General features: G+C 36.3%; 1 protein-coding gene across 1 annotated transcript; it reads right to left on the bottom strand.

Annotated features, from left to right (window-relative positions):
- Positions 1-12394: 12394 nt before the first annotated feature.
- On the bottom strand, positions 12395-13600 carry LOC122590068 (dof zinc finger protein DOF5.7-like). The gene has a single exon (XM_043762401.1). It carries the CDS (start codon positions 13514-13516, stop codon positions 12476-12478), a length of 1041 nt encoding a protein of 346 aa, XP_043618336.1. The 5' UTR covers positions 13517-13600; the 3' UTR covers positions 12395-12475.
- Positions 13601-24171: the final 10571 nt, after the last annotated feature.

The raw sequence follows: 24171 nt of genomic DNA on the forward strand, positions 1-24171 counted from the left end.
TTCCAGCAAGAAACTTTGCAATAAGTTTAGCTCACTAATGTCTTCTCACTTTGAAATGAGTATGATTGGTGAGCTAGCCTTCTTCCTTGGTCTACAAATTCGCCAACTTCCTGATGGCATTTTTATAAACCAAGAAAAATACATACGAGACATGCTGGCTAAATTTGATATGTCTAATATCACTACAAAGCCTACTCCCATGTCTCCTCCAAACAATCTCCATGCTGACCTTGATGGTAAGCATGTGAACCCCACTTTCTATCATGGGATGATAGGCTCGCTGATGTATCTCACAGCGAGTCGTCCAGACATTATGTTTGCTACTTGTCTTTGTGCAAGATATCAAGCATCTCAGTCTCTTCTTCTCGCTGTCAAGCGTATCTTCAAATATCTCAAAGTGACCTCCTCTCTAGGTCTTTGGTATCCCAAAGATTCTAACTTTGACTTAGTTGCATACTTTGATTCTGACTATGCTGGTTGCATGTTAGATAGGAAAAGTACCAGTAATGTTAGTCAACTGTTGGGGGGAAGGCTGACTAGTTGGTCTAGTAAGAAACAGCATACAGTTTCCATCTCCACTGCTGAAACAGAGTATGTGTCAGCAGCAAGTTGTTGTGCACAAGTCCTCTGGATGAAAAACCAACTTGCTGACTATGACTTAAATTTTTCTAAAATCTCAATTATGTGTGACAACACTAGTGCTATTGCCATCACACATAACCCTGTTCAGCATTCCAAAACTAAGCATATTGACATTAGGTATCACTTCATTTGTGATCATGTCATGAAGGGGGATGTTGAAATCTACTTCATCCCCACTGATGATCAACTTGCTGACATCTTCACTAAACCTTTAGATGAAAAGAGATTCAAGGATCTCGTTAGCAAGTTGGGAATGCTAAATGGTGACTCTGCTACTTAACTTACATATCTTTTGTAAGTTAAAACCTCTTGACTTATATCAAGATCCTCAGCAAGTTTAAGTGTGTCTTACTTGCTACAAAACAAGGCAATAAAGAGCCATAAAGTCTTCATCTAGTCCAACAGCAAACGGCTGCTGGTAAAGACATCTAAAATCCGTTGATCCCTGATGCTTTGGGAAAAAGCATAATAAAAGTAATAGGGTGCTGAAAGTCCCTATCTAGTCCAGCAGCAAACGGCTGCTGGTAAAGACTTCTAAAATTCGTTGATCCCTGATGCTTTGGGAAAACGCATAATAAAAGTAATAGGGTGCTGAAAGTCTCTATCTAGTCCAGCAACAAACGGTTGCTGATAAAGACTTCTAAAATCCGTTGATCCCTGATGCTTTGGGAAAAAGCATAATAAAAGCAATAGGGTGCTGAAAGTCCCTATCTAGTCCAGCAACAAACGGCTGCTGGTAAAGACTTCTAAAATCCGTTGATGGCTAACAATTTGCCAAAAATTGTTTAATGTCCATCAGCATCCAATCCTTCTTTCTTTGTGGTGCTGATTAAAACTTGGTAACCATTCTTTTTAATAAAATAGTCTCTTCAGTGGATACCTCAATTTATCTGAGTATATTCCACTACGTATTTTGTTAATATTTTATTATTTATATCTCAAACGGTTACCTCGATTTTCTCCCAAATGGGCAACTTGTACATTGTACGCGCCGTATGAACTCGAGTACAGTTGAAATCGTGGTTCATATAGTCACATCACACTTATCTCATACGTACATATAAACAGTATCTCACAAATTTAATATATTTTTTATGCCACGTATGAAAGAGAGTACATGTGACGACTCACTTTTTGCGGTCATGAGACCCATATCCATGCCATATATATGCAAATCTCTTCCTCTTTACCTTCTTTTACGTTCATTTCTTTTCTCTAAACTTCCAAAATCTCTCATATTCTCTCAAGTTTCTAAATTTCTCTTAAATCTTTCAGATTCTCTTAAAACATTCATCCTCTAATCTTCTTTCATCTCCACTCTCATCTAAAATGGCTTCTTCATCTGTTACTGAACAACAAAATCTCTCTTATCTCAACTCCAAAGTATATGATAATGAAGGCATTACTCCTTCTAATCAAGTATCTTTCCAAGCCTCTAAATTGGTCATCAAGGCCAACAATTATCTGGGATCTGAAGAGATCCCATCTAAAACCAAAGGATACTTCTCTATGCTTGACTTCATCATGGGATGTCCTGACAGAAAGGCTATCTACTCTGATCCCAAGGAAATGTGTATCCACCTCTTAAGGGAGTTTTGGTGGACATGTGATTATAAGGTTGCCAGCAGCACCATCACTGGAACTGTTATGAAAGGAGAACACACTATCTCTATCTCTGTAGACTCATTGAGAGATGCTCTTCGTCTTCCTAAACAATCAGAAGAGCATCCATATGTGGAGTTGGTCCCCATTGGAGTATGGAAGGAATGGTTGTTAACCATTGGGTATGGGACCAACATGGAACCAGCACAACCTGTGCACAGCAACCCTTAGAAGAAATATCTACCAGGAGTATGGAGGCTACTGTTCACCCACGTAATCCAATGTCTGGGTGGCAACAGTGGCTCTTTCGATCAAGCCACTGCTGCACCAATGCAAATGATATATGCGCTGGCCAATGGTCGCAACATTGACTTTGCCAGTTTAATTTTTGAAGACCTGAAGGGGAAGGTCACAATAAAGAATAGATCAAGCTCAGTGCCCTTTGCACGTTTTCTCTATTTGATCTTCAGAAGGGAGCTGAAAGACAAGTATCTCCCTGAAGGTGCTCAATTTATTCTCTCTCCAAGGGTTGCAAGCTCTGTTTATAAGATTCCTGCTTGCGACCCAGAACAATTCAATTCAAAGTATGTTGTGCTCACTCCAGCGATGAAGCAGGTACTTTACTCTGTATATCCTGAAATTTATAAACCTAACCCTGTTGGAGCTAGTATGCTGATAATCCCCCAGCAACCTCCAAAGCTCCCAAGAAAGCCAAAACACTTTCATCTTCCTCCACTTCACCTCTTGCTGCTGTCCCAAAACCGCAGCAGCGAGTACCAAAGGGCAAAACTACTAAGGTTAAGAAGTCCTCACTGCCCAAGGACAATAGAGACCCAGCCAGCCAATCAGCAGTCTCAAAAAGGGCTGCTGACGAGAAAAAGGGTAACCAAAAGCAGCCACTTCAAACTTCTGTAGGCGAGGTTGGTGAAGATCAAGGGCCACCCCAACCCATTAGAGTTGAGTCCACCAAACAAACTATTCCCTCTTCTTCTTCTCAACCCTCTGAGTCGTTGTCAGCAGCTATATCACAGGTGATGCTAGAGACAACAAAGTCTACGGCCAATGATGCTTTGGTGGTACAACACACTGAAGCTGAGGCACCCGGTTCGCCTACCCCTTTAAATTTTTCTGTGGAAGAAAGGATAGGTGCTGGTGTTGAAAATCTTGAAGGTGGTGGTAGTTTTGAAGGTAATGATGATGATGAGGAAATCGATTTTGAGTTGGGTGAGTTTGCTGTTGATGAATTCCAGCTGGATTCCTCCAACCAGGCTGATGAAATTGAAGCAAGTGATATAGAGGTTGATGAAGAGGCTGCTGCTGATGTAAATGCAGCAGCCATCAATGAAAGAGTTGAAGAAGCTGCTGCTGATGATAATGCGACAGCTAATGATAAAGAAACTGAGGTACTGACTTTCTCTGCCAGACCTCTAACTCCACCCATGCAACCAGTGAACACCATGCTCTCCCTTGGCATGCCCTCTTCCTTTCAAGGTGTTCCTGGCTGTTCTTCTGCTGCCAAGCCTGTCATCTCTCATACTGCCAAAGAGTTGGGTATCTCTTACTCTACTAACTCTTCTGAAAGGCTGGCCAGGGTGGAACACCAATTAAATGATCTCACCAAGGCTGCCACACTCACTGTTCAACTTAAAAGTCATGAAGATGACAGATTGGTGAAGATCTTGGAGAGCTGGTACAGCAAGCAGAATGAAAACACTGCCAGCATCGAGACACTTAAGGAAAAATCTGTTTCTATGGCTGCTGATCAAGAGAAGCTGCGCACTTATACAAATGTTATCAAAAAGGATCAGCAGGCCATTCGAGGGTTCTCGCGATCACTGTGCAAGATTGGAACTACTGTACGGTTCTCAGCAAAGAAAGCATCCAGCAGCAGTGAATCTGCTGCTGCTAGAGCAAAAAGGGTTGCTGACCTGGTTTCTCCTCTTCTCTCCCAGGTTGAATGCAACACCAAGGCCATAAATGCCTTGGAGACTCAAGTGGCTAGTCTTCCTCCTCAAGTCTCTTTCACTGAGAAAGATCGTAAGCGCCAAATGCACCTAGAGCAAGAAGTTGGGGACATTAAGAAGATGTTGTCCTAACTTCTTCAGCAGCAGGCAGCTCCAACAGCAACTGTGGAGGTAGTTATTAATGATACTACCTCCAAGGGGGAGAAAGTTGATGTTGCCGTGATGGCACTTGCCAGCGAAGCTGTTAACAAAGCAGTAAACAATATATATGAAGCTGCTGCTGACAAGGTTGCATGTGAAGAAAACACTGCTGCAACCACTAAAAAACAAGATGAACTGGCAATAGTGGTTGTCAGTGAGGACAAGGTAAACACTCCCCCTGCTGATGTTGAGGGGGAGACAAGAATTGATGCTGAAGCTCCCCTTGCTTGTGCTGAATGGGAGACAGTTGAAGGTGCAAGTGCTGAGGGGGAGCAACAATTGATAGTTGCTAAAGCTTCCCGAAATGAAAAAGAAGAGGAAATGAGTCCTCGTGCAGTCAAAGCAGCTTGGGAAGCCGGATTTGCACAAGAAATGGCTAGGGACAGATCCAGGGAAGTACTTAATATTTTCCATCCTCGCTTCCTTGGAAATGCTGAAGTCTCTAAGATAACAGCAACACAAAGAAAGCAGCTGACTGATACTGCTTTTTCAAGAGATCCTTGCCTCTGGCTGCTCAAAATGTATCCATCACTTCCCCAGCAGGTAATCAATTCCAAGTCATCGACATCTTATCAATTACTGCTGAGGGAAAAACTCAAGAAGAGGCCTTGGAGGAGCTGGATAGGCTGAAAGCAAATAAAGAAAATGAAAAGAAAAATCTGGAATATATCAAACAGCAGGCCCTCTTGGAGAAAGATGAGATGGATGGAGAGCAAAGAATGTTGCTGACCACTGGTGGGCTTGAAGCTCTCTACAGACAAAAGCAGACTGATGTAGAGCAGCTACTGAAGGAAAAGAAAGAGAAATTTGAAGTAGAGAAGGCCAAGTGGTTGAAGATCATGGAAGATAGGAAGAGGCCTGAGAGGATAACAGCAGTTGAAGCTCATAAAGCTGCCATGGGAACAAAAACCAATCTGAAGTTCCTAAGGGAAGGACATAGTGCTTCAACCAAAATTGAAGATGTAAAGCTGACCAACTTGGGGGCTTCAGAATGGTATGAAGTTTATATGATTATCAAAGACAAAAAGGCTGCCAGCTATGAACAACTTCAGGGGATGCTGAAAAACTACTTTGAAAAGGCACTAAAGTTCGAAACTAAGTTCAAGGCAAACCTACCCATGCTGAGGGCAGTCTTTGGATCTCCAACAGCTGTTTCTTCTTCAGCAGGCAAGCGTATCCTGAAAAGAAAGCGAACCATGCAACCCTTGCCTGCTGACCTTCCTCCTATCTCAAGTGATGTTGGACTAAATTTGAGGCTTCATCCCAGGTGTTCTTTTGAAGAAGGAAAAGTACTTGAGAACCCTGCTAGCATATTCTTCCAAAATTTCAAAAATGATCAACTCTTCTTTAGGATGACAGAAATTGAACAAGCATCTACTGGTTTCCTGATCAACATCAGAAGAAGATTTGCAAAGGTGATTAGTGCTAGATCAGTAATCAGCAAGATTGATGAAGAACTGATGAAGCCAGCCAGAAGAGAAGATCCAGTGCGGAGAATTGCCAAGCAGGAAGTCGCTTGGGAGATAGAAGCTGCCAATCTTTAGATGTCTTAATTTGTAAAAGCTTTATGATTCAGCTTGTAATTCTCTTTGATGATATAAAAGACATCTTTCCTTCATATTACATTCTTCTTACTTACTCAGCAAGTCTCTTCAGCGAATAGGGGGAGATTGTTGAGTCTTGGATTCGCTGATTAGACTTACTCGCTGACATATATAGTCAGCAAGTCTTCAGCGAGTCTAGTGACTCTCTTCAGCGGGATGTATGCTGACCAAATGTTCGTCATGGCGGGAAGTATTCAAACCATATGAAGACAAGAGTCACATGGTGGTTCTTCCAACTGTAACATGCTTTACTTGGTAAAGGTACAGTTTGGGACCAAAACTTGGGTCTTCTCTCTCATACCCATTTTGGTAAAGAAGACAAAGGCTCTTGCTTGGAAGTACAAGGAGCCAATGGAATGTCGACAACCACCATCTATCACAATCAAAGGAAGGTTGTGTTGTCCTAATTCTTCCTCTATATAAAGCAACACAGCCGCATTGTATCAAGTGTGTTTGTCACCTTGAAAGTGTGTGTCACTTGTAATTGTTCAAGTTTTTAGTGTGTCTAGACTTAGCAATTACCTCTGTTCTTTTGTATTCTTGTAAGACAAGTGTGTAAGATCAACCATGTATTCATCGTTTAATCAATGATACATATGATTATCCTTGCATTGATTTATTACAATTGAACTTGTTATTGTTCTTGTTATTTATCTTCTTATTTACTTTCTTGTTTAATTTAGATATAACATAAGTTGTGCATTCGTGGATCATCAATATATATATATATCAAAATACCAAGTTTACATTATATAAGCTAATCTTTAAAAAAGACGATAAACGTTATATCAATAAACATAACCAAAAAGTTATTCTTAAAGAAACTAAAAAAAGTACAAAATCATACTAATGAATTAACATACTACAAATAATAAACAAGAAAGATAAACATGGATGGAGTTTGCAATTAGATTTTATCTACACAAAACACTAGAAAGAATTATAATAAATCATCACCTGCAAAATAAATGAAAGGTGGGGATAATTGATAAATTAAAATTGTGTAAAGTTTGACAGCACTAGACTTCGAAGAAGCAGACAAGTGACAATCCCTTCTTATTTTCCTTTATAATCCACATATAAGTTTTATTTTTATATATATAATAATGAAAAATAAAAAACTAGGTCCCTTAAAAAATCGGACCTCGGCCCGTCGCCCACTTTCCCCACCCTTTACACCACCCCTGCGGGTATATTTGACAACCATATAATTAGGAGTCACTTATATTTTTTTTTATTAGTCGGATATATACAATACATAAGATTAATTAGAAATTTCATTATATACAATAATGAGCACAAAAAAGTTTAAATATTCATTCATAATTAATTACATTCACATATACTAATTACATTAAGGTAATGAACGTTCCAAACAAAAACAAACTCACGACTTATTGTATCCAGACATTTATTTATTAAAGGTAAATGATCCCTACACAACACAATTTTACTATATACAACAATATACGCATTAAAAGGTTGTACAGTACAACTGTCTGATGCATGTATTGTTGTGTATGGCAAAATTATGTTGTGTAGGGATCACCTCCCTTCAATGAAGTTCTAGAGAAAAAACACTTACTTAGTAATTCGACAATTTTTAATACTCGTAATAATTAATTATTAATTATATTATATATAGGTACTGTAAATTATTTATCAAACAAGCTAGCAGCCGTTCAAATAAAAGGAAAACAAATAACAAACAAGCAGGATATAAAACCTAACATAGTATATCCTAGTAAAATGAAATCATCAAAAATATTTCACAATATAGTAACCATATGGTTAGACATGTATGACTAATTTTGCTGAAGACAAACAAAGCGTCCCTAATGTCTTCCCCTTTCTATGAAAACAGAAAGTAAAGCTAGCAAGGTCAGAGGATTCATAACGTTTTGTTCACAGACTTACAGTTGAAGTACATATATATTACTCGTATATAAAATCTAGTGTATAAAACAAGAAATTTACGTACTTTTTTTTATCTTAAACTTAGGGGTTCATTAAATGTGAAATGGTGTATATATACAATTTATTAGGCGATCAAAAGTATCCAGTACGTTAAGATTCTATAAAGCTTAAATTTAAGCTTTATACTTTCCTAATTCATTGTTTCTACTTGTTTTGCTTTTCATAGTCCTTTCAATCCCCCTCACTTTTTGGAAACAATGATATAACAATCTTTCTTGTCATTCCAATATTATCGTTCTTCATAATCTTTTTCAAACATTCAGTTGGTATACGACATCGGGAAAACCTCACTGTATAATGGTGAAGTCTTGTACGTACTTAGACAACGAGATGTTGACCATGAGAAGTTACAAGTGTTCAGAGGGAAAAACCCTAAGATTTTACTATCCTTAAAGATCGAACTCAAGACATTGGGTAAAACCATAAGTGACTCTGTCCGGCTTCATTCCACAATAACTTTGTTTTTTATAAAAAAAGCTTTTTTGGTTTTAGTGCTACTAGAATTGTACTCATGCTATATATGAACAATGTTGGGTGCGTTATTAATTCTTTTTGTATAATGCATCGATCTAAATCAAACTTAAAAGCAAAATTCCTAAACCTCGATTATTAATACATGGGTCAAAAAGTGATGATAGCTATTAGCTAGCGGACTTTGCTGCTCACTGGCTTATGGTCAAAGGAATGAATAAATGTATTCATATCTTTTATAAAGGCATGAAAATTTTTATTAATTAATCTTTATATTTCAAATAAATTTCTGATCTTAAAATTTTGTATTCTATAACGAATTATGATGATATTTTATTATTAAAAAAAATGATTAATAACAAGTTATAGATTAAATAAGCTTTTAAAATCTTATATATGTTTTAGTCGGGTTACTTATATTTTTTGGTTTGTTAAACATCCGTAGAACTAATAAATTAGACATGACATCAAACTCATACTTAGTATTTTTAGGGACGAGTATATGTTTTCTCAAATCCAGTTTATTTTTTGGATCCAGATACCATAAAGTAGTATTGAATTTTAAATAGTTGCGGCCGTATCTATCAAACTTTTTATCAGGAAATACCGAACCAATACTGTCTCATCCTCATTCCTAATCTCTTTAGTTGATTTCAAACACACTCAATGTCCTGTTATGATGCATAGAAACTATTTATTATGTGTTTATGGAGTTGAAGTATGGGGTGTGGGAGCAAATTGAAAGGTCTGCAAGTAAAAGGATAAAAGATGTTTGGATATTGTTATGTTTCATACGACTATAAATTCATAAAGCTGATCAGCTCAGTTTCCAAATTCAGACTTGTGCCACATAAAACAAATTCAAAGATTTGCCGCCCCAGAAATACACAACACTTAATTTAACAAAAGTGGTTAGTAATTGAATGTAAAAATAAGTAAAAACTTTTTTTTTTTTTTTATTTATTTTATTGTGAAATGTTCATAAATGTATTGTGCAAGTTGAAACATGTGAACTTGTAAAAAGTATGATATGATATGATGTATTATTTTATCCTTATTTTATTCATATATTAAAAGGAAAGTGAACCCGGCCATGTATATATATAGACTTTGGCAAATTCTATATGAGTAAAAGACGAAAGCTTATGAAAAATGAGTTTTTAAAATTTTTGATGATACATGATGTGTAATTATACAAAAGTAAAGTTCCCACAACATAATCATATATAAAATCTTACTCTACATTTTAAAAGATTTTTATCTTAAAACTCTTATATGTCACGTTCTTCGTCATAAAACAAAATGTTTATAAAATTAATCTTTCATGTTTTATATAATAGCTTTAATTTGTCTTAGGAAATCATCAAAGCTGTATGAATTTTTAAGATATAATTATAACGTGACGTTATTTACCCAATAAACCTGTGATATATAATAATATGGTGAATTATTCATTTGAAAACTAAACTTTTTTGTGAAAACTAAAAAACTGACCAAAATACACTGTGATCTTAATCTAACATAATGTGTTTTTATTGTGTTTTATGTGTTTTTATTGTGTAATCTAAAACACAGTGTGTTAAGTTTTAAATCACAGTGTGTTTTTGATAGCGCGTGAAAATCAGAAAATTATTCCAACACATTGTGATATGAACTTAACATAATATGTTTTTAATGTGTTTTCTAAAAACACATAAAAATACATTGTGTTAAATTAATATCACATAGTGTTTTAGCCAGTTTTTTAATATTCACAAAATTTTAGTTTTCAAATAATTACAACCCTAGTAGTATGGGAATTTTTTTATACTTCTAGGGTTTAGTCACTGTATGATTAATGTACTTTTTTTCATTTATATGATTGCCCATTGACCTGAATTATTAATATATATATATATATCACCCATATACTTTTCTAGTTTTTACATGGTTGACCAAATTTTGACCTGATAACTTACAATAACAGGTTAATTCTAACTTTATTTTTATTTTTTTATATAAAACTCATTAATTTATGTTTTTCTCACATTTATGTTTCTTCTTCATCTCTATAGATCATCATCCAGCTCTAGATGAAATGTCTTTCCGGTCATCAACGGTGGTTGAAGATGCTAGGGTCATAGATGGAAGGTCTTTCCGGTCATCAACGATGATAAATTTGAATACTACAAACCCCACAATTTTGAGCTGAAATTTCACTTTTCCGGTCGTAGGATTTTTTTTTTATGATGATGAAACCCTACCGCGATTCAGAAAGAGTCAGCCGATGGTGGTTTACTCCCAATGGCCATTTACTCGCGTACATATATTACATACATATTCCATACACACCAGCAACATTGATATTCATCATCATCTTTTCATCTTTAGCAACAACATCATCATCATCGTAGGTTCATCTATAGAACTTTAGCCTTTTTTTAATATGTATTTGAAATTATTTTATATATGAATTTCCGATCAAAACCTTTATAAAACATTGATAGTTTAACCAGTTATTGTAGGTAATCTGGTCAACCATATAAAAATTTAAAAAGTATGTGGGTGATAAATATTAATAATTTAGTTCAATGAACAACTATGTAAATAAGAAAAAATATATTGTTCATCTAGTGACTAAACCCATAATTCTTATCCATAGATATATATTTTCTAATAATCCAAATATAAGTAATTAAAAAACCCAACAATCGTCACATCATTTGTGTCAAATAAGTTATCTCATTTTAGCCGATCCCCTTGTAAAAGATTGACATGAAGGTCTTGTGATAAGTGATTTGGCTTGAAGAGATCGAAATTCAAGTTTTAGCAAGCACCAGATTTTAGCAATAATTCATCGCTTGTTTAGCTGTTGCATGCTGATTGATGGAGTTTCCTTAGATCGTGTGACTAATGGTATTGGTTCCATCTAACTGGGTTGAGCCCGCTGACGGTATCCTTTAGCCATCAGGTCACCCCGAACGGAGTTCAAACCATTAAATGTTTAATTGACCGTTAAAAAAATTTATTTCATCTTATGTCTAGTTAAACAATTTTACTTGTATTTTTAGAAACTTAAGTTGCACAATGATTAGAAAGTGACAAAATAAAAAGTACTTAGATTTTTTTACATTCAAAATAATTTAACTTACCATTGGAAAGAAAGGTCATTCCTTGTCATACAAAAACAAGTTTTAGTTTTTGACAATGATAACTCTAATGATATTTGAGATAGTTTATAAGAATAAAAGTAGAATTGAACTAAAAGATGTATTTTTTTGGAGAAAACATATTGTTTTGTGCTAATTATTGTGCCTATCAATAACAAAAGTAATCGTCTGTTTTTTACGCATTTATTGAGATACAAATTAATATTGTTATATATATATAGCTGTAAGTTCGTTATTGTGCTAATTGTTAACAATATGGAATTCTACCATAGCAGAATTACAATTATACGTACGTACCACTATCAATATACGCCAATATTGTTTCCTTAAACTTTAGACTTCTAGATAATTAACGGGAATGTCTATGGCAGGTGCGGAATCCCTCAAAATAACTTGTTTGCTGAGACTCAAAAATCGCTCACGATCACACTTAAACGATACCTTACGTTGTCGATTAACAACGCAATAAACAAAGCAAGCGCTACCGATTGCAATGAATTAAACGATAGATAACAAATAATTGATAAAACAATTTGGGAATTGAACTACATGAATGTCAATTACTAATATTGCAGATTTGCAGATTATCTCTTTAATTACAACCCTCAAAGCTAGAAATATATAGAATGAGAACATTCACAAGGACATAATAATTAATAACAATGAAAAAAAACCGCAACTATTATATCTTCATTATTCTTTTTGTTCCATCACATACATATCATTAACAATGATAAAAAAGAAAGAAAAAAAAAAGGAAAAAAGACAAATTTAAAAAGGTCGAAAAAAAGCATAAATAACTTTGTTTGATTTTGAGCACTTTGTGATCATCCATTTATTTCAACTTAACCTGCAGCAGCATAAGCTATGGAAGTGCAGTGTACTGATTGAATTGATTCCAACCTTGAATATTCCCATTATTCCAATTGCCCATGCTTTCATTTTCATAGTTTCCGGCATTGTTGACACCGGTTTGAGCTATTGTCGTTGATGGATCTACATTCACCTGTGCATAGTTTCCGTCGAAGAACCACTCAGTCTCTAAACCACCATTATCTTTTCTCAAATCACCATCCATTGTTGTTTGGGGAGGTTTTGGAATATCAAGATTTTGAAACAAAATAGGTTGTAGCTTTTGAACTTGAGGTTGTTGTTCTATAACTATGTGGTTTTGTTGATTAATTTGTTGTTCGGTTTCTCCTCCTGCTCCAACACTAGTACTACGACCCCCATACAGCGTTGCAAGACGGTGTTGTTGGAGCTTCCAATGTAAATCTTGGTTGATGGAACTCAAAGATTCTATAGAGGAAGCAATATTATTGTTAGGACCACCAATTTCTTGAAAGCTTGATAATCCTCCATGCAATTGATGATTAGTAATTTGTTTGTTCAAAGGGAAATTGAACCTTAATGAATCAAGATTCATGAAAGGTGGGTGATTGATTGAAGTAGAAGAAGAAGATGAAAAATTATTTAGCCCATTGAGTTGAAAATCCATGGCTGGTGGTGAAAGACCACTAAACAAACTAAGCCCACCAATATTGTTCAAAGATGAGTCTTTGTACGCCGAATCACCATTCATAAACCTCGAAGAAGAACTTGATCGTGTCTTCTTGCTCTTCCTACAACCGCCGCCAATTGGAACATTTCTTAAGGCACCACCTTTGGTCCAATACCTTCTACATGTCTTGCAAAAGTGCCTAGGTTGGGTAAGGCTATAGTTATTATAATAGCAAAATTTTGTGTTTGGTGAATCACATCTAGGGCATTTAAGGATTTGTTCTGGTGGCTTAAGAGTAGACGTTTTCCGAGCACTAGCACCGTTGCCGTTAGCACCACCACCAGTAGAATTTTGGGATTCATCTTTTGTAGGTTCTTTTGCCTGTGTGGTGATGTCTAAAGACATGATGGAAATGAACTAATTGAGAGAAAAAAGAAACCCTAATAAGAATTTAAGTTAAGAGAGAGAAAATGAGTTTCCTATTGAAGAGGCAATGCTAATAAGAATTGAATAGTTTCATGTATGAGATTGAAATTAAGAGGAAGAGAGATGTTGATGGGCACTTGTGAAGTTCATCAATTAAGGAGAAGTAGAAGGATTTTAAATTCAGTAAGAATTATAGGCTGTCTTTTAAAGGTTGCATCTTCTATCTTATCTTACATGTTATATATAGCTACACAAAACATACAAAATAAATAATTTATCAATTATAAATAAAACTGTTTAATTGAGATATTCGAATTTTGATCATTTTGTAGTATACGTATATATAAATAAAAAACCAACGATTATCTTGTGAAACGTAAAAGATGTTGCATGCAACAAATATACTAAATATATACAATTCTATTCTTGTGTGTATTTCATAAACTTTAAATAAACGTTTATACATTGATGATAAAGATAGGAAAATGATTGATTTTATTAAAGATATTCTTATAAAAACTTTTTTAAAAAATATCTTTTTTTGCTAAAATCATTAAAATTATGACATTTAGATTCTATTAACTCTTCTCTTTAATATCATTTTTTGACTTTGACACATAGTTGTAACCTTGTAATTTATAAGATAATTAACTAGGATGATATATCATTAACTCCCCTATAGATATTTCATATTTCTCATGACAATTTGCTTTTAATTAACATGATAAAATTGTTTATTAATTCTCAAATCTATAAGCATATAGACTTTAGATCTTCGTATTATCATTTGTTTTATAAGTGAACTCAAAAGTATCATATCCTATATGATGAGAGCTAGGTTCAATTCTTATTTATTAAATACAATATTTTAAAAACATATACTTATTAAAAAATATTAATAGTTAGTAACCATATAATATCATGAGACTCAAATATATATATATATATATTTACAAAGGAACAAATTAACAATAATCCGTCATGATTGCAATATATCAGACGCTACAAATGTGCCTCAGTCGTCTTGCATTTTACCATTCAATGATTTAATTTGCCTAGCTAGCTAATTAGTTGCGGGTGTATCTCTAAAAAAATGCCTTATTTCAAAATTGGATCTATCATCATTGTCTTTTTTACATCATGAGAGAAAACCGATCATTGGGTCCTCGTCAGAAAATTAAGAATGATCAAATTTACAAAACATCACTTATTAGCTAGATCGTCAAGTGAAAACGATAAAATAATAAAAAAAAAATATAAAAACAAAAACAAAAGAACAAATGCCATTCCACAAATCCCATCAAAGACTCGTCGACCAATTGAAGGAGTCAAGCCGATGCACAACCGCTGTGATGTTACTAATGGAATCGGGTTTCAGGGGCAACCCCTAAGGGTGGGAACGAGCCGAGTTGAGTCGAGTTTCAATATATTTAGTCTTGTTTGTTTATTTATTACTCGAATCGAACTCGAGCTCGTATAAATATTCAAAATTGAGCTCGAGCTCGACTCGACTCATTAGTGTTCGAGGTCGAGCTCGAAGCTCGTATATATAGTTATTTGAATGCTTCTAAGATTAACTTAGTTCGAGTTTCGTTTTCATGTTTAGTAGGTGGAGCTCAATTTGAGCTCAAGCTTAAAGCTCGTATATATAGTTATTTGAATACTTGTAGGATTAACTTAGTTCGAGTTTCGTTTTCATGTTTAGGAGCCAGAGCTCAAGCTCGATTAGCTCGTGTTATAGAGCGGTACATGTTACCATTAAACATTTATCGATTCTCATTTCTGTATACTCAGAACTTTGATCACATAACTATGAATAGAAACAGTCTATTAAAATGACTAATATTGAAATAAAGTTAATTATAGACAGAACTTTGGACAAAATCAAGTATATGATATTCGTTTTCGTTAGGATACCTAATATGTATTAGTTATCAAATATGTTACCATCAAACATTTTGTCGATCCTTATTCGTGTATAATTGAAACTTTGATTACATTACTATGAAAATGATCCATTAAAATAATCACTATTGAAATAACGTTATTCAAAGCATACATGTAGTAATATGTTATCATTATAGGTCAACATTTAGACAATTTATATATATATATACCAATCTTAATTTTGATAGATCATTTTTATTCATGGTAATATGATGAGAAGTTTGATTGTATTTTTGCATTTATCCTAAAACGAGTTATCTCACAAAAATTAAAATAAATAATAAGATGTTATTTTAATTATACATAAGAAAGATTTAGATAAAACATATTATATTTATATTTTTTTAAAGAATATGTATTAGTTATCAAAATCATAAGTTAAAAAAAGTTAATATGTTAAGAGAAAGCGACACATATCACATTACTTGTAAGTTGAAATAAATTTGAAAAAAAAAAAGTTTAATACATTATTAAAGTATTAAGTCTCAAATTTTGTATTTATTTAAATAATATATACACAAAATGGATAGTAATGGTTAAAGACTTAGAGCCTTTATTTAAAATATATGCAAGGATAATAATAAAAAGATGGTTGTCCTTAATGGTTAAAGTGTCATCCATTAAACTTGGAGGTCATGGGTTCAACTTTCTCTACTAACATATAAGTGATATTTTTAAACTTGTATGCCTAGGCTCGAGTAGCTCGACTAGTCGAGTAGCTTGTAAAGCTCGGTAGCTCGTTCGGATCGAAAAAGTGATCCATCTTTCGAGCGAGCCGAACCCAATTTATATTTCTAAAGCTCGGCTCGTCTAACTAATCAAACTCGTTTTTTTGTTCGAGATCAACTTGAACTCAAAATACTTAAACTCGAACTCGGTTTTAAACGAGTTCAAGCTCGAGCAGCTCGCGAACAGCTCGCTCGATTACCACCCCTAGGGAGGACCCTTATTTATAGATACTTGACATCTCACAAAAATTTCGCAAGATCGTAAAAAAAAAAAATTTCGTTTTTCTTTTTGTTATTAGTGGGGTTTTATTTTTTTCTATACGATTTTATCCAAGCAGATAGATAAGTTTTTTGCGGTATTTCAAGTACTCGAAATTACAAAAGTAACCAAGACATCATCTTCATTTTGTTTAGACTATATTTGGTACAAGGTTTTCAGAAGCTTTAACATTTTATTTTAAAACTTAAAGCTCATAAATTATTAAAAACTTTGTTTGGATACAACCAAGTTTAACTATTATGTGATAAAAAAGCTTCAAAGTAAACTCTACTTGAAATAGTTTTTAAGGAGCTTTAGCTTTTCGATAAAGTTTTTAATCTTTAAAAGTTACACATATAGCTCTTAAAGTTGCAACTACAGCTACAGCTACCATACCAAACACTTGTACAAAATAAAAGTTCTATGTTAATTTTGCTTAAAAGCTAAAACTTACAGTTCCAACTAAAAGCTAGGATTGCAAGCTACAGCTACTTTTGCCAAACATAGCATTATTTTACATAATTATTTGAAGGGAAATTGATACGTACTGCATGACTTTACCTATTTTAGGTACTGACATATTACAAATCAAACCTTCAAATTTGATAAATATACATAACCCATTGAATTTTACATATATCCGTCCTAAAATACACATGTTTTATCTAAGATAAGTACGGTATGTTTATCAAGTCTTTCCCTTATTTGAATATATAAGATAGCATCGATAATTAAAAAAGAATTTATGGCCGAATGGCAACGTTGAGCACAATAAAAACTTTAATCTCTTTGTAGGTCCAAGTTATTGTTAGTTTGTCATTGACATAAATAGCTTGAATAGTTGAATTCTTGGGTCATTATCCAAATGACCAAACGGCAACGATAAGCCCAATAGAGTTTTTCTTAGACTTAAAGCAGTGATGGGCCCGATAAGGGTTTTAGATTCATCATCGAATTACTCGCAGAGTATTTTATATAGTTTAACATCATAAAAACTATTCTATTCGATAATTGTTGGTGTTATCTACTCAGCCTCACTACGGAGCCTACACACAGCCTCACTACGGAGCCTACACGCAGACTACCTCAATCCGATAATTATGGAAAGGATATACATTCTCTCAAATATGAAGATCTGCATTTATCTCCAGTATAGTTAGTTACACGGATAACTACGAATCTCCTCAAAAGAAGGTAACAAATCTATCCTAATAGGGTACGCTTAAAGGGTACGTTCTACTTTCGGTAAACAAGGAAAGGATTTATATCTATCAAGAATCCTATATATTAGGAATGAAGATCAGAACAAAACCCCTATTCCCGGAAGAGATATACACGGCCCATGGAAACCCTACTTGGAAGACAAGATACATCCACCCTATAAATAGGGATGCGTTATACAATAGAGATCATTCTCTCTACACTCACAATACTCATACCACACATAGTTGGCGTACAAAAGGTTCTCACACCTTACCAAAAGGGAATCGCCAACATACAACCAACCCCCCCCCCCTTCCTCCTTTCTAGGAAACCGGATTGGCTGCGCCATCCGCGGGACATTCTCTGAACAGCAAAACCTGCAAAAAATTTTGTTTCCCCAAGCCCTAAAACCTAGAAGAATAAGTGAGGAAAATAAGCCGCCACCTGGTTTCGGTGGATAAAGCATAGATCTGAACCGAAATCAAGGCGACACACAAATAACACCTTCATCAGTAGGGGCGACGCATGCCTCTACATCAGCTCAGCCCCAGCTCGACGATGCATACATACGGCAAAACTATGTCAGTATCCTGAGCACTCTAAGACGTCTCCAGGACGCAGGAGAATTGGCAGGCAGGGCAATCAACTTTGATGAAGAATACGATGAGTATGATGGTGATACACCGCCAAGCGGAAGGCGTAGGCAATCACATGATCCTCGATCAAAAGTGCAAAGGCCCAATAATCAGCCAAACAATGCAGCGAGATCACAAGATAATACTCAACACCCAAATAACCTGGGGTCAAACACCCAGGGACAAGTCAACCCTGGGTCAAACACCCAGGAACAAAGCAACCCTGGGTCTAACACCCAGGGACAAACCAACCTAGGCTCAAACAACCAAGGTGGCCATAAAATCTCCATCAGGAACAACAATCATTACCTCCACTTTAACATCATTGTCTGATGAGGGATATATACTTCAAAATCATGACAACATCATCAATACCCTACATCACCTTCGCACGATCGGGGTGATAACCGGAAGAATGATAAATTCCAATACAGCTTTCAATAGCCATGGCAAACCAATACCTGGAGGCAGAAACCCCAGGTTCTCAAAGCAATACCTGGAGGCAGAAACCCCAGGATCTCAACCCAATACATGGAGGCAGAAACCCCAGGATTTCAAAGCAATACCTGGAGGCAAAAACCCCAGGATCTTAACCCAATACCTGGAGGCAGAAACCCCAGGATCTCAAAGCAATACCTGGAGGCAGAAACCCCAGGATATTAACCCAATACCTGGAGGCAGAAACCCCAGGTTCTCAAAGCAATACCTGGAGGCAGAAACCCCAGGATCTTAACCCAATACCTGGAGGCAGAAACCCCAGGTTCTCAAAGCAATACCTGGAGGCAGAAACCCCAGGATCTCAACGCAATACCTGGAAGCAGAAACCCCAGGATCTAAAATCAATACCTGGAGGAAGAAACCCCAGGATCTTAAACCAATTCCTGGAAGCAGAAACTCCAGGATCCCAACACAATACATGGAAGTAGAAACCCCAGGATCTTAAACCAATACCTTGGGCACACAAAACCCAGGATGTACCACAACCCCCAGGGTGTCAGATCAAATCAAGAAGAAGCGCACAACCGAGGCCAATCAAATACCTAGGGTTCCATATCACCCAGGTTATAAATATGGGTCTATACAACAACCCAGTATTCACACAGCATACCCCTGGAGTCACAATTTGTACCCAGAACAATTTATCACGCCAAGACCATTCACCTTGAGCAAAACTTTGCGAAAATCCACATTTACAGAATGGATAAAAAGCTACCCATTAACAGCAAACACGAAATACCCCTCCCACCTAGGGACATATACCGGGAAAGAATGATCCCGATGATTTTTTTTTTCAAGCTTTTGAAGGGGCAGCAGAAATGCAAAATTGGATTGAACCAGTGGCATGTAAGGAATTCAGAATGGGACTCATGAGCGATGCAAGAGAATGGCTATCAAACCTCCAGGAAGGATCTATAAACAGTTTTGATGATCTTAAATCAGAAATTTCAATCTCGCCTTAGCCAACACATGAAACAACAAGAGACTTCATCTAGCGATACATGAGTAAAACCCAGGGAATTCCAGGGATGCCAGAATCCCAAAGAATCCCTGGTTTAATACATGGAACTTGTCGAACGTTTGAACACAGCAAACAATAGGCACATCAAGAAACGAAAGAAGCAAATGGAGTAAAGGGAAAGACAACCAAGCCCATTACACTCTCCAATAGAAAGAATATAATCCAGCGACACTCCCAAAACATCGCGAAAGATACTGCTAACAGAAGCAATAGGAAAGACATTTCCAGCACCACCTGACACAGGGTGTAGAAATAAAACCAAGTACTATGAATTCCACAAAGATATAGGACATGATACAAATTCATGTTACCAAACTGAAGAATAGATGAAGCAATAAAGATTGGAAAGCTAGCACATCTAGTCAAAGGAATTCGTCAAACAAAAAGGATCCTGCACCCAGCAAGGACAAAGCATTTAAAGCTACCTAGGGAAGCATCCTTTTACAAAATAAGCTGAGGGAAGACAACCTATCACTCACAATATTGATCCATGTAACTAGGGGTGTTCATTATTTGGTTTCACCCGGAAAATCGCCCAATCCAATTGGATTTGGGTTAACTGGGTTTGGGTTGTTTGGATTTGGTCGGTTAATTGGTTATAACCGAATAAAAGTATCGGGTATTGGATTGGTTTTGGGTAAAAAAATAAAATTTGGGGCCCAAACCGAAACCCGATAAGTTAATATTGATGAACTTGGTTATATATATAGCGTAGTCAAAATGCAAGTATTCTAGAATAATTGTAGTATGATATCATGAAGACAACACCATCACTATATTTATGTAGTTAATTGACTTAAGATATGTTACAAATTTAGTTCTAATTTACTATCCATGATAAGTCGTTATATATGTTTAGTTTAATTTTTGAATCATTTTACATTTTCGGATTTATTGGGCCCCAATCCATTTAAACCGAATGTTTTTTGGGTGGTTTGGATCGGGTGTTTACATTTTTGGACTGGGTATTGGTTGGTTAAATTTTTATTTAAAACCCGATTAAACTAAACCGACTAACCTTATTAAACCGAAACCCGACCGTTTGAACACCCCTACATGTAACTCTCTCCAGCTTCATTTATAAATTCATTTTGCTTACATAGTTTTTTCTAAAGTGAAGAGGACAACAACCTCACACATATATAAAAAAGGTCGCCCTCGAGCACCATTTGCTAAGTGAAGAAGATAATAACCTCGCACATATATAAAAAAGGTCGCCCTCGAGCACCATTTGCTAAGTGAAGAGGATCATAACCTCACACATATATAAAAAAGGTCGCCCTCGAGCACCATTTGCTAAGTGAAGAGGATCATAACCTCACACATATATAAAAAAGGTCGCCCTCGAGAACCATTTGCTAAGTGAAGAAGGATCGCAACCTCACACAAAGCAATTACATTATGAGACGCCCGACAAACATGCATACAAACTGCAGTTACATAAGGGTTATAAACATCACCAATGAACAAACATGGTGACACAAAAGGATTCTGAAACCCCGGCTTACCTACACCCAGCAGTTGCCCAGATCTTGTAATGGCTTAACTACAAGGTTTGGACAAACTTCGTGATAGGCTTAACATACGAAGTTGTTGGTGGGGGTAGAAAGGGTTAGGAGTTCCATCCACATACATAACATTGTTTAAAACATACATACACCTACACACGTCCAAACAAAGCACAAAGCAAGTATACCTTAGGACGAAGTTGTAAAACCTCATCAGTGGAAGCGTCAGGCTTGGAACTTAACACATCAATAAAAGGAAACGCGGCCCGCTCCCACTCCATAGCAGCTGCAGCCACTTCCTCAGATGCACCAGGCTTATAATCTGCACGCCTGCTTTAATCAACATGACCTTCCACAGCAAACTCTTCCAAAACTTTAGCCCTTTCCTCTTCACGATTGGCTGAGATACTACCACCAATGGACTGGCACACTTCACGACTACCCAGCAGTGTTTTACAAGCATATGGAACAAATTCAGTGATCAATCTCTTACGATCCAGCCTCAATGACTCTACCTGGGTGGTCAAAGAAGACAACTGCTCAGCATATTCGGCAACTTTGGCTTGCAACTCAGCCTTCAATTTGGCATTCTCCTCAACTTTGGAAGACAAGTTACTACCCTTCAATCCCAATGTAGTCTCAGCCTCGCTCAATTTTCTCTTTAAATCAGCTACAACCTTCTGATCAGAAGAATTCAATTTGGCCTCCAACATCTGAGCCATTTTTTGAAGACCTTCACTCTTCTCTTTCTCAAAAGCAAGATCTTTTAGAGAATCCCCATACCTTAACATCAGTTGCTGCACCATCAGATTATGAGCATCACTATCTTCACTCATAGATTTCAAGAATTCCAGCAGATTTTGAGCACAAGCATCCTCAACTGATTTTTTGGAAAGTGAAGAACGAAAAACCCACTCTGACTTATAGTATTCATGAGCTACAAATAAAAACAATGGAAAACATCATTATAAAAAAAAATGAGAGAAGAAGAAAGAGGGGAACAGAAGAAGATGGCACTCAAGAAAGTATCTACCATATGAGGAGCCATCAGCAGTGGTACGTAGGTTCTTGGAAATTGGCTAGCCCACAATTCTTCCCCCTCGTGAAGCAACATACACGTCACCCCCAGACGGACTGTTACCCAGCTTTCCAGCAGTAACAACAGCAATTTTTGCCCTTTTTAGACGACCAGCAATTGTCGTATCAGACGGGACATCATATTTCCTTTTAGAAACGTTCCCAGACACAGCCTTGATATCAACAGTATTCACCGGGGCAGGAAGTCGACATGCAACTTCCCCGCTATCAGCAATAGTATCATTCTTACCCGCAGCAGCAGAGGGTTCAGCACGAGGAGCTCCAGATACCTCCTTGGCACCTTTCTCCACAAATTGCAAGTAAGACATATCTGCATATCAATATATTTTTAGTCTCGCTACAAAACAAAAAGCAACAATATCCTAGATAAATAAACACCTACCATCAAACTTTTCCTCATCTTCAGCAATATTGTTTACAACCCCAGCCCTTAATAAAATTCCTTCAGGATACAAATATACAGTCATCCCCTCCTTAAGCAATATATTGAATATTTCCCCAATATCCTTACGGGTAATACTATCAGTGAACCATCCTTTCTTACGAACCACAAGGTTTTCCCTCTCAACCAATGCATGGTAGTCATCAGGAATCAAACTACTTTGCATATATAAAAACTCATCCTTCCAATCACGGATATCAACCCCACCCTTTACAATAAAATCCACTTTTGGCCTATTTGCTGTCATTATCCAGTCGCCAGCAGCGCGCACATTACATAGCTTTCGAAACAGGGACACTGTGGGATTACAACCATAGGCCCGACATACAATTTCAAAACCCATAATACGGGCACACCCAAGTGGATGCATCATGGATATATGACAACCATAGTATTTCAAAATGTCAAGGAAAAATTTCGAAAAAGGGTATCTAACACTCCCATGAGTGAACATTTTAACATACATAACCGGCAAGAGGATCCATCATTGTCTGATTCCAATTAGGCAATCGAAATGACTGACGGCGGCCGGGAAAATACTTAGCAACAAACTCATTCAACACATCATCATCTACTAAGGAATGAGTATTGCGTATACCTCTCTTTGACATTCTTAAAGAAAAATCAAAATATGGAAGAGAAGAGATTATTACCTCAAAGAAGAAATGTAGAAGCAAGATCTTCTCAAACTTTGGGGCACCGTCGTTACAATCAAAGAAAGATGCGAAAAAAGATATCTCTGGAAACAACAAAAAAGTGTGAGGAAGTAATCATGATCGGTGGCTTAAATGATCTTGAACTCTCGAGACATGCACCCACTAATTACAAACCTACCACACATTTACAAACTTCACCCCTCCACTTCAGGGAAATGACTATTTCACTACAACCTATTGATACATTTACAAAGATAGCCCTCGAGCTTCTCCCAGTATTTCAAATACCAACAATATAACTTCTGAAACCTTTGTTCCCTTGCATTTCGACAGCTGATTAAACCTTGTAATGGCTTAAATGACAAGACTTGATCAACCTTCGTGAAAGGCTTAATATACGACGTTGTTGAGGTGTAGGAGAGCAGGGTTAAGAATTATCAAGACAAGGCGATACTCTGGCGAGCAAGAGCTACTGAGGTTCTTCGAGTTTAATACAACGATCTTCGCAGCTCCTTATATTAAACTGGGGGGCTTGTTGGTGTTACCCACCCAGCCTCACTACGGAGCCTACACGCAGCCTCACTACAGAGCCTACACGCAGACTACCTCAATCAGATAATTATGGAAAGGATATACATT

The sequence above is a fragment of the Erigeron canadensis genome, chromosome 2, assembly GCF_010389155.1.
Source record: "Erigeron canadensis isolate Cc75 chromosome 2, C_canadensis_v1, whole genome shotgun sequence".
NCBI lineage: Eukaryota > Viridiplantae > Streptophyta > Magnoliopsida > Asterales > Asteraceae > Erigeron > Erigeron canadensis.

Bases quoted from the DNA above. Each gene is read 5' to 3' on its own strand.
- LOC122590068 (XM_043762401.1), bottom strand. From the start codon at position 13,516: ATGTCTTTAGACATCACCACACAGGCAAAAGAACCTACAAAAGATGAA.